The 11320-nt window shown below is 40.1% G+C and overlaps 1 protein-coding gene across 1 annotated transcript; it reads left to right on the forward strand.

Moving 5' to 3' along the window:
• Positions 1–2246: 2246 nt before the first annotated feature.
• chpt1 (choline phosphotransferase 1) lies at positions 2247–10800 on the forward strand. The gene is made up of 8 exons (XM_022749775.1): positions 2247–2679; positions 5291–5438; positions 5519–5660; positions 5778–5862; positions 6336–6467; positions 6565–6723; positions 6858–6983; positions 9088–10800. The coding sequence occupies exons 1-8, from the start codon at positions 2332–2334 to the stop codon at positions 9202–9204; spliced, it is 1257 nt and encodes a 418-aa protein (XP_022605496.1). The 5' UTR covers positions 2247–2331; the 3' UTR covers positions 9205–10800.
• Positions 10801–11320: the final 520 nt, after the last annotated feature.

An 11320-nucleotide genomic window follows, 5' to 3' on the forward strand; every position in this document is an offset into this window, starting at 1 on the left:
TTCTTCACATCTGCCTCTGTGCCTCCCAACAATATTATAAGAGCTTTTCCTCTTGTCCCCCAGGAGGGTTCACCTTCTACGAACTCATGCAACGCGGAGTGCCCCTAAACCTGATTGACAAGTACATGAACGAGGTGAAGATTGTCGAGCAGGAGAAGTAAAATCGGACAGAGCGTAATGAGACACTTTAGCTTTGCAGACATCTACCGCCACTAGTGATCCTCTTCTCTCACCTACACTGAGGTTAGCGGCCTGAAAGCGGATGGAGGGACGGTGGAGGGATGGCGAGACGGATGGAGGGGTGTGGGCGAGGGTGTACTGGTCTGTGGCGTGGCATGCTGTGTGCGGGTTTGGAGCTAGTTACAGTAGGAAAAAAAAAGAAAAAAAAAAAAGCCAGTTCACTTCTTTGTCACCCTCTTGTGTTTGAAAGACTCAGCTCAGATGCATGTCAGCAGCTTTTTGGCTCTAGCTTTGATAAGTTCATGTAGTGTGTAAAAAAAAAAAAAATACATATAACATATACAAAACATACATATACAGTACATATAGTACAAACAGTGACACACACCTACAGTATTTACATGCTGATTTTTGCTGGGAGTGCTTGTTGAAGGCGATAAGTTCTTTCTGGGGTCTGAAAGAAAGGAAAACAGAATGTATAAACAAAGGTTTGGTGTTTGTATGGTGAACTTCTATGTGGCAAGAAAAATGAAAATAGACTTGAGTAGCAAGTTGCGATAAATTAATGTGTTGAGACCCTTCTTTGGAAGATGATTCACATTGATATTGTGTATTTCATTCTCTGTGTAGGTTATTTATGTCTAAATAGAAAATGTAGAGGTTTACACACAGCCCATATTTGCATGACACATTATGATTTTTGAATTCTATTGGACTTGAGGCTGATTGAGGCTCAGTCATGTGTGCATGCTTTACCTTTGTAATTATGACCCCATGGATTACAATAAATAGTAAATTTTAAAAAATTATACTGTTCCTGTTTGTGACTTCTCTTTTTGTGCGGATCTACCTCATCTGTTTTAAAACAAAATGTTTTCAACAAGGCCTCATCTGGACGAATTTATTAAGGAACACAAGGTGGACCAAAAATGTGGTTCTAAATAGATGTTTATAATGTGATTGATTAGTCTCTCCACCCCATCATATACTTCCGGCTAATTGGACTGACACATAATATTAGAATAATAGAAAAGCGAGATCTCATGATCTCATAATTATGAGATACATCAGGTTTTAAGATTTCTTCAGTATCAAAGTAATTCAGTGACAGCTGTCAGTACATCTAATGGTACATAGCAGAAAGAACTGTAGTAAAGCTAATTCAGTGTAATTTATTTTTCAAAATGTAAACAAATATAGCACTAAAAAACTCAAGTTGTAGTCCATAAGCTAATAACTCACTGAATCCATACTTGTATAAGTTTGCATCTGTGCACACAGAAGTTAAGACTTTTAAAGTTTAATGTAACATTTTCTAAAATAGGCCACTTGTTTATAAGGAAAAAAAACTGTGTCTATTGATAGTTCAAACTCATGATTACATCATATAGATATATTTGATTAAATAAGGTAGACCAAAGCGCCTCTGTCCTCTCAAATTACAATTAATGGATAGATCAGTAATTGATAGATTAATAACCTTTCACCTCTGATCCCATAATTACAAGATCAAACCTCTGAACAACTGCTGTCCTTAAAATGACATAAACAGCCAAAAAATTAAGAAATACAATATAAATTATTTATTAAATATAAATAAATAATTAATACCATCTATATTTTCTTTAATTTAAACTATACAATTATTAACTATATTTCTGGCTGATTCGTTATTTTTTAGTTTTTATTCTTAGTTATATTTAAAATTCTGTTATTTAGGGCAGTAAAATAAAGGATTCAGTGTTCTCCGTCAGAATCTGTTCTAGATGGTATGAGAGCAGCATTTTGATTTTCATGTCAAGGAAATTAAATGTACAAAAAATATGACAATTATTTAAACAAAAAAAATATATATATATATATATATATATATAAGAAAAACAGAAGAAAAATCTAAGTAACCTAAACTATTATTTCTGATTGGTTGCTGTAAGAGCTGGACTTACTGATGACCTCAGTATTTCTAAAATTCTGTTTATAAAATCCTGCCTCTCATATTGGACATTTTCGTTTAAACCTCCCGGTACACAGTTATTATTCCCTTCCGGAGCCCCGCTTCCTGTCGAGACGTTACTCGATGAGAAACGTACAAACTATCGACATCTTATGGTTCCGCTGTGGAAATGGCCTCGGCTGGTCACCTAGCTATAAATGCCAAATGAGCCTCTATTTGTCGGAGTCGACCGAGAGAAGATAGCCCGGCTGCGTCGGGGAGTTTGTTTCGGTAATTTGAGGAGTGAGGAGGCAGAAAAAAAAACAATGCCACATTTCCTCTGGCCAGAGCCGCTGTCACCCGCTCAACTAAAGCGGCTGGAGGAGCATAAATACAGCGCCTCTGGTCGGTCCCTGTTTGAGCCACCGTGCCAGATCTACTGGAACTGGCTCGTCCAGCAAATTCCGACATGGATCGCACCAAACACACTGACTATTGTGGGACTAATGGTCAACATCCTCACCACGGTGGTCCTTGTATATTATTGTCCCACGGCAACAGAGGAGGTGAGTAAAGCGACCTTGGCTAAAGTTTCCACACGGAGACTATCCCCAATTACGTGCCCTTCTCTGGTATGGAAAGTCAGCGAAACCGCCATTCAGAAATGGCGTAAATTGAAGTTACGTGGCCACCTGCAAACTTTAGGTGCCTCAAAAGCTATATTTTATGAATCAGCAGACTCTACTTGTTAATTCGGCATACTTCTGACATACTCATATTTTAATGTTATTAAATACCCCCACTTCATTGATGGGGTAATGCTGCATACTAACGCCCTCGGCAGTGTATTTTGGCGCACGGCTGGAGGAATATCAAACGAATCGATACGGAAAGTGGACGTTTTATTGAAGTATGCTCATCTTTATGTAAAACAGTATAAGCCGAATTACAGACTGTATCTCCGGGATTCTGGAGAGATATCAAAGACCAAGGTATTATGTTTGTATGGCCACATACAAGCGAAGACGCTTTAAATGGTTAGACTTTTAATCAGATTAGGTGTGACACCGCGTCCTTACGGGAGGACTGTATTGGAGATAGACGTGTCCGTCATGTGGTCCTTAGCGTACGTTCTTGGAAAGTTGACAGCTTTGACTTGTTGTGGTTTACTCTTGCTCATGTGACGCAGCGCTGTTGATGGCAAACCACAACAGTCTGAGGGAAAATGTTGTTGCTTTTGTTCAGTTCACCATTAAAGAGAAGGTCCAGTGCTTACACAGACGTGAAACTAAAACATAAAATACCTGTTTAGATGAATAAATTGATGTGAAATTGCTCCAGATCCACCTCTCATGTAGACTCAGCTACAGACTCCAGAGAACTTTCACCTAAAATACAGAAATAGACCTTGCAACATGCAGCTGAGCTGACAGTTGACCTATGATCCACTTAAATTGTGTCTCCAGGTTCACTGTGCAGCAGTGGCCTGAGCAGGAAATGCATAGGTGTGTGTGTGTTTATCAGATTTGCACCTTTGTCCAATCCAACAATGAGAACCTTGCCTCTAAGTCCACAGTCCCTGCAGCATGCTGTTACTGTCAAATTCCTCAAGTGCAAAGGCCTTTCAGTGTCCTCTACTATTATTCAGTAGTGACTGAGGCGGAACAGAACAGGCCTGTGTACACTCTCATTCATGCACTGTAAAGGTATGAAAGTCCCATGTCTGTGCAAACAAACACATATTTGAGGAATTAATATGAACCCAGAGTTTCCCCTAATTTGACCTCTGTGATAACCCTAAACAAGCGGACTCTGTCCCCACCAGTCCGTGAGCGTTTAGGAAATAGTTTTTGAGGAAAGCAGTGGGCTCTCTGAATATTTGGGACAGCATGGGATCCTTGACCTCTCCGGAGACACAGACTTTCTTTGTCTCTCTCACAAACATACACACATGCTCACACACTCACATCGTAGTGATAAACACACTGTGTTGGCCAGCTCTAGAGTCCAGATGGCCGGTAACCTCCACCCTAGTTAGAGGAACCAGCCCACTCCTGTCGGCTGGAACCCCTTCTTCTCCATACTTACAGTACACACACAGATACATACGCCGTGTGTGGATTGTAAAACACTGAAATTCAATTTGATTTAATTCCCACAACACGGCCTACTGATTACCCACATATCAGTGGATTAAACGGATGCATTACTACTTATTAAATCCTGCTTTATTGTAAGTAATGAGGTGCCGATTTAAGATTATGACTTCTGCAGTGTCCCTTGTAAGTAGGGCCTGTACAGTATCACAGTGTCACGTTTCATAATCTATTTTTGAAATTTATATTTATAAACAAACATTTTTAACTTTTAAACACCCACTGGCTCTTCAGCCATCCCCACCAACCGCTATATCTCCATATATACATAAATGAATAAGAAAAAAAATAATAAAAAGTGGCAACATACAAAACTACAGATAAACAGGTTAGTTTGCAAACAAGCAGAAATAAATACATAAGAGAAAAAAAGGAAAACTATAGTATCTGGTGAATATCTACAGTATATCATTATCATATATATCTGTATCTGTAATGGCACATCTGCTCTTTTTCCCTGAGGGTTAATGGTTTAATTCATGAAGTATTCATTTCCACCATGAAAGACTGCAGGAAAACCTGTATGTTATATATGAAGTGTAAACTGAGACTTACAGCATTTCCCTCTTTTCATAAGGTTTTAATAACAATGTAACGTGGGAAATAGCTCCATAAGATATCATATCGATGTAGTTTGATGCCAATTTTTTAACTCAATTAATTGTTAAATCTATAAAATATCAGAAAACAGTGAAACAGTCATGACATCTTTTACCAACAGTCCAAAACACAAAGATATTCAGGTCACTATAATATGAAATTATAGAAAAAATATTCACTACTGAGAAGCTAGAACGAGGGATCTTTTACTTGAAACATCATATAATTGATCAATCGATGATCAAAGTAGCTGCAGATTATTTCTCTTTCGATTGAATAATTGTTACATTGACAAATAAATTTTCAACTCTACTTTGCTTTGCCTAAGTGTGAGTGGCTTCACCAAAGGACAAGGCTGCTTTTTGTGAGCAGGGCTCCCTAAATGAATTCTCCCTCTTTCTCCCCCTCCCTCGCCCTTCAGGCTCCGTCTTGGGCCTTCGTCCTGAGCGCCCTCGGCCTCTTCATCTACCAGTCTCTGGACGCTATTGATGGGAAACAGGCCCGGAGGACGAACAGCAGCTCAGCGCTCGGGGAGCTCTTTGACCATGGCTGCGATGCCGTCTCCACAGGTGCTTTACCGCTCACTAGCGACCAAAACTTCAATTGTATTCTACTGTTTTATTATACTTCTGTCTCTGTCTCCCTGCAGTGTTCGTTGCCATCGGCACATGCGTTTCATGTGGAATCGGAAGATACTCAGACTGGATGTTCTTCTGTGGTTTCATCGGGATGTTCATGTTCTTCTGCGCCCACTGGCAGACCTACGTGTCCGGGACTCTCCGCTTTGGCCTGTAAGTCACACGTTCAGTAGCGTGCGGGTGTGTCCGCGCTCCATCTGTTCATCTGTCGAGCTCTCCTTTCATCACTCCCGTCTTTCATCTCGCTCTTCTCTGTCACTTCCTGCACAGGGTGGACGTCACAGAGGTGCAGGTCGCCATCATGGTCATGTATTTGATGTCGGCTTTCGGAGGCGTGAGCCTTTGGCAGACAACGGTAACTGAGACGAAAATATCTTGTACAGTCACATGTACACCTCTGCAAATACTGTGCACACACAGGAACACTTTCATTTCACCTTGAGTGTGTAGAAGAGATTCTTCTCCATTAGTTTTTACACGACACTAATTTTCTCTGAATCAATTCCTAGTTTTTAGTCATCCTTTCTAGTCTTTAAATAGACTTTGTGTTTTACTTTTACTCTGTGCTGCCTTTGGAGGCTTGACTTAACATCACATGAGAGAAGTGAGAAGGTAAATATGGGTAGCTAACGCCATGGCAACAGGTCATCTATTAGACATGATCTGGCTCAAAAAGCTGATGATGTCACTCGCATTTTTTTTTTTCTTTGCTTTGCCCTCCCATCACGCTCGGCATGCCTGCAGCTTTCATATTAGCAACCTTCTTCTTCCTATGAGGAGAATGATTTTGTGTCTTCACCTTAATTTGACCCTCATGTGTTTCCGTAGTTGCCCATCATTGGACTAAAGCTGTACATCTTCCCCATCTTGGGCATCATCGGCGGGGCCCTCTACTCCTGCTACAACTACTTCCACGTCATTTTGAATGGAGGTGTTGGCAAAAACGGCTCCACTGTGGCTGTAAGTCGACACACAAGTAACACATGACACACTTTATGGAAAAGTCTGAGCTTGCACAGCATATAATAAACATAACTAACAAACTCCTGCTGTGTAGGACACCAGTGTGCTGAGTCCTGGTTTGCACATCGGCCTCATCCTCACCCTGGCCTTCATCATTTTCAAGAAGTCGTCCAGCCACCTGTTTGAGCACCACCCCTGTCTGTACCTGCTCGCCTTTGGCATGGTCATCTCCAAGATCTCCAACAAACTGGTGGTACGTCTGATACGTTTTTATCACCCTTGAAACCATTTTTTTTTTTTTTTTTGGGCCTCGTATGTTTTTGTAATATTTCATCATGTGATTCAGTGCGTGTACTTCCTGTTTTATTTTTTGTGTCTCCTCTGTAGATAGCGCACATGACTAAGAGTGAGCTGCACCTCCCAGACACAGCCTTTATAGGCCCCGGCCTCCTCTTCCTCAACCAGTACTTCAACAGCTTCATAGACGAGCACATAGTCCTCTGGATCGCCATGGTCAGTATTAGACAAACTTATACTAGCACTAAGTTTCTTCTTTTTTAAAGGGACTCCAAATAAAAATAAAAAAATAAAAAGATATCCTGAATCATAGTCCCAAATATGGGCCTACATTTCCCACAATGCAGCTTGCATTTGTCAGATGTTACAGAAAGAGCCACAGAAATTCATTTATTCAATCTTCATTAAGGACACAGTTCATGGGGGGGGGGGGGTATTATGCAACTTTTATCAGAGTCATAAACTCAGTGTTGTGACCCTGTATTTATTTATCACATGTTTTTACCCAGATGTTATTGACTAATCCAAAACTAATCACCACTCAGCACGTTCAAAGTGCAGCCACTTAACTGGGAGACTCTTGAACTGTGTGCACTCAGTGGTGTATAATCCCTCGCTTCTATTTGATCATTATCAGTTTATTTTCAGGTTTTAAGTAACAAACACATTTGGGGGGGGGGGCATGTTTTCACCCGTGTCTGTTTAATCGAATTACGCAAAAATTAGTGAACCGATTTGCACCGAACTTGTTGGAGGGATGGGTTGTGGGCCAGAGAAGAACCTACTGAATTTTGGGGCAGTTCCGGATCATTTACTATGAATTTAAATGTTTTTCTCTGAACACTGGTGTATGTTGTTTGACATTGTCCTTGGCGGAGGTCTGAACTCTCTAAGTGCCATTCTAGCTGATGTTGGGAGAAGCTCTCCACGGTGGCTGTATGAGTACTGTAGTATTATACAAACTGTACATCACTGCTTCATGACGCATGCACCAAAGCAGAGGCAAATGTATCTTTAAGGCTGTTGTTAAATGTTGCAACCGTCGCAGAGATAAGCCTCGTTCAACCAGAAAAACTGACCAAACATTTTCATAGTGTTGCTCTCTAATCTTTTCCGTGCACGCCTGATTCAATTCAGAACTGTGCGTTATTATGACAGCTTAATTGATCCAGGCGTGGAGTGCAGCTGCAGCACAAAAAAAAAAAACCTGCAGGACAGGTAGGTGAGGCCGTGGCACAGTGGTTCAGTCCTGCCGATGAGACGCTGGTTTTCACACCACATTAGTCATCTAATCAGAGACTCAGTATACCTGTGGTTCAAAGTTCAGTGCACAGTTGAGATAAACCTTCCTACGGCATCACTACGACATGTTAACCGTCCTGTCTTTGCAGCCCTGCTTTTGACTCTGGAATGGTTGAGACGGCATCGTCCTGCCGTCTCAACCATGATTTAATCACAGTAATACCTGTCACTCAGCCGTGAAGAAAACCAGCAGCTCTCTGTTTCAGGAAGAGTGAGAACTCCTGCTCCAGCACACAATACGTTGCCTTTTATTCACAGCAGACATTTTGACCTGTCGTAGCAGGAGAAGCACAGGTGCTGCTAATTACCTTAACGACGGGACTGTTCTGTTCACAGCGAGTCGTGACAGTGAACCAGCATGCACAACACCAGGAGCAGCTGACTGACATTCTGTTGTCATTAACATTATTAGTAACACCTGTGCTTTTCCTGCTGAAACACACCTAGCAGTATTATTATAATTATAATTTTTTTTTTTTTTTAAATGAGTAAGAGTACCTGTCCACCCACACAGGTGTTTTCACTTACTCTGGCTGATTAGACCTCTGCTCAGGATGGGCAGAGCTATGTTGGGTGCTACTGTACCTGCTGTCACCAACAGAACGATGGAGGTGTAAGTGGAGACACCTGTTGTTCCAGCCTGTTCTCTCAACGCCCACACAGTGCTTAGGAAAGGTCCAATCAGGGAAGAGGTGCAGCTACAACAGAAACTCAGAGACTGGTCAGACTGACATTAAATATGATGTAAAATCCTGTTGACAATGATAATAATAATAATGATTATAAAATTTCCGCACAGAACTGCACAAAACAAATGTAGAAGGAAATTGGACTTGCTTTACTTTCAAATATCAAAATAAAACAGTTCCAACACTACAATTAAATACAGCTGGCAAGTAAAAGTATGTGAGAATGAGACAGTAAACGTGATCATTCATGTCCATTAGTTAACCATCATCATTAATCAGTTAGAATCATGTTCATCATTTTTGATCCTCTTTATCTTCTTTTCCCTCAGGTCCTCTCTCTTCTGGATCTAACGCGCTACTGCACGGGTGTGTGTCTCCAGATCGCCTCCCACCTGCGCATCCAAGTGTTCAGCATCACTCCGCCGGGCCACGCCCACCGCGACTGACGGCTTGCCCGGCGGGAGGAGGCGGGGGGAGACGCAGACCTCTCCCCGCTCCTGAAAGCAGACGAGGACCACGACGACGAGGAGAGACCCTCGACCCTGAGCCACTGCAGCCTTGACAAAGTGACCACTTCTGATTAAAACTGCCTCTGCTACCAGACGGACAAAATTGAACCAACACTACAAACTACAAACCAAAAAAGAAAAAAAAAGAAAAGAAAAGCACGGATACAAATATAAAATTGAAAATTAGGCGGAACCAGAATTCCCCTTGAATTAAGTTTAATTTAAACATAAGTGCATGTTCTCAGATCAACAATATAGGGCACTCTACACTTGCTCATTCAATTTAAATACCAAATGTTTTCTTTTTTTTTTCAGTGGGTACTTTATAGCTTAGGCAAATATCTAAATATTTTATCTGCTTTAAATTGAAAGATATTTGTGCAGATTATGTTTGTCATATATTTATTTAACACATAAACATGTGACAATCGTAACTGCTCATTTAGGTAAATCCCTTTGATATGTGCCCAAACTGAACAGAGTACCAGTTGAAACGTTTCTTAATCTCTGTTTTTATTTATTAAATGAATGTGAGTCAATCTGAAATGAACCAGATCTTGAAAACACAGATAAAGATTTTTTTAAAAATGACCTCTAAAACCTCAGATAATTTCCAATGAACTTTGCAATGTGGACTGGCAGGTTGTCAACAGGCTAAGTGAAGGGGTAACAGTCTGTGTTAATGCTGAGAGTGATGACTGGTTTTCTATTGGGCTTCCCTCACAAACACCTCCAGAGTTTCCAATATTTTATTCCCTGTTACTCATCTCATCCTACAGACCTGGAAAATAAACACACACCTCACCTCGGGCCTTTAGCGCTGTCAGCTGATGAAGCATTAACACTCGACTCGTTCTGCTTTCTCTGTTCTTCTCCCTGAAGGGCTAATGATTATTATGTGATTGTACAGAATTCAACTGAAGTCGCCTTAAATATTTTTGTTGTAATTACTGTTAAATTTGTGAATATTTAAAGCAGCTTTGTACGTTTTTTTTCTTTTTCCACTGAAATATACCATGAAAACACTAGTAATAATACAGTGCTACTGGAAGTTTTTTTTTTTTTTTTTAACTGTTCACTCATGAAGTTTCTTCACTTATACAAATGTAAATTATGTATGGGTGAGTGATTTATTTGGTTCTTGGAAGATCTGTTGGGTTATCAGTAATTTTGTAATGATTGAATATTAACAAACTCATTATTCAGGTTTTTTGGGATCAAAAGGGATATTTCTGTGGTGCCGGTAAACTATTCAAAGGTTGAAGAAAAAAAAGAAGAAAAAGAAGAAAGGTATTCTTGATTTTATCTGGAAAACTAAAATCATCTTCCTCTCATCTTCTGCTCCTGCAGGATTATGGACATTATAGAGGGGCGTGTCCTAAAAACATAAATTCAGATAAGTTACAATGGACTTAGGAACTATGCATTGACATGATTTCAACGCCATGTTGCACTGTTCAATAATGTAGTAAAACACCTTTGTACTAACATATGAGTGGAAAAGATTGTAATAAAGAAAATATTTTTCATGTGTTTTATTAGGTGGTGGGAATTTACTCCGATCTTTTACTTAAGTGTCAATACTATAGTGTAAATATAATAAAAGTGCTACATCCAGTAACTTGCATAAATAAAAGAATCAACAAAAAGGATATTAGTTTTACACCGTTTATAGAGATTCAGTAGTATTTTACTGTTGTAGCTGGTGGAGGTGGAGCTAGTTTAAGCACTTTGTATGCTGTTGGATAGTTTAGTCCAGCGGGGTCAGGCCTCCTCCAGCGGGTCACAAGATCAAGCCGAATAGTGATGTGATTAATATGGTATTTATATTTATTTCTAATACTTATCTCTGGTATATAATCTTTGGCTCTTGGGATGGGAGAGCTAGTCCGTCAGTTACTGGATGGATTGCCATAAAATGTCACACAGACATTCATGATGCCTAAGAGCTGCTAGCATGGCTGCAGATTCTTAGTCTTGCTTTTGTGAGATACGTGATAGTTTTTACCTCTTAAGGCACAAAACAGTATTTTATAATAAAACTGAAAAGTAA

Source organism: Seriola dumerili, unplaced genomic scaffold, assembly GCF_002260705.1.
Source record: "Seriola dumerili isolate Sdu_G_001 unplaced genomic scaffold, Sdu_1.0 BDQW01000138.1, whole genome shotgun sequence".
NCBI lineage: Eukaryota > Metazoa > Chordata > Actinopteri > Carangiformes > Carangidae > Seriola > Seriola dumerili.

Coding starts and splice junctions, on each gene's coding strand:
- chpt1 (XM_022749775.1), top strand. CDS start 2,332: ATGCCAAATGAGCCTCTATTTGTCGGAGTCGACCGAGAGAAGATAGCC. Junction 2,680..5,290: donor GTCCCACGGCAACAGAGGAG/GTGAGTAAAGCG, acceptor CTCGCCCTTCAG/GCTCCGTCTTGGGCCTTCGT. Junction 6,984..9,087: donor TAGTCCTCTGGATCGCCATG/GTCAGTATTAGA, acceptor CTTTTCCCTCAG/GTCCTCTCTCTTCTGGATCT.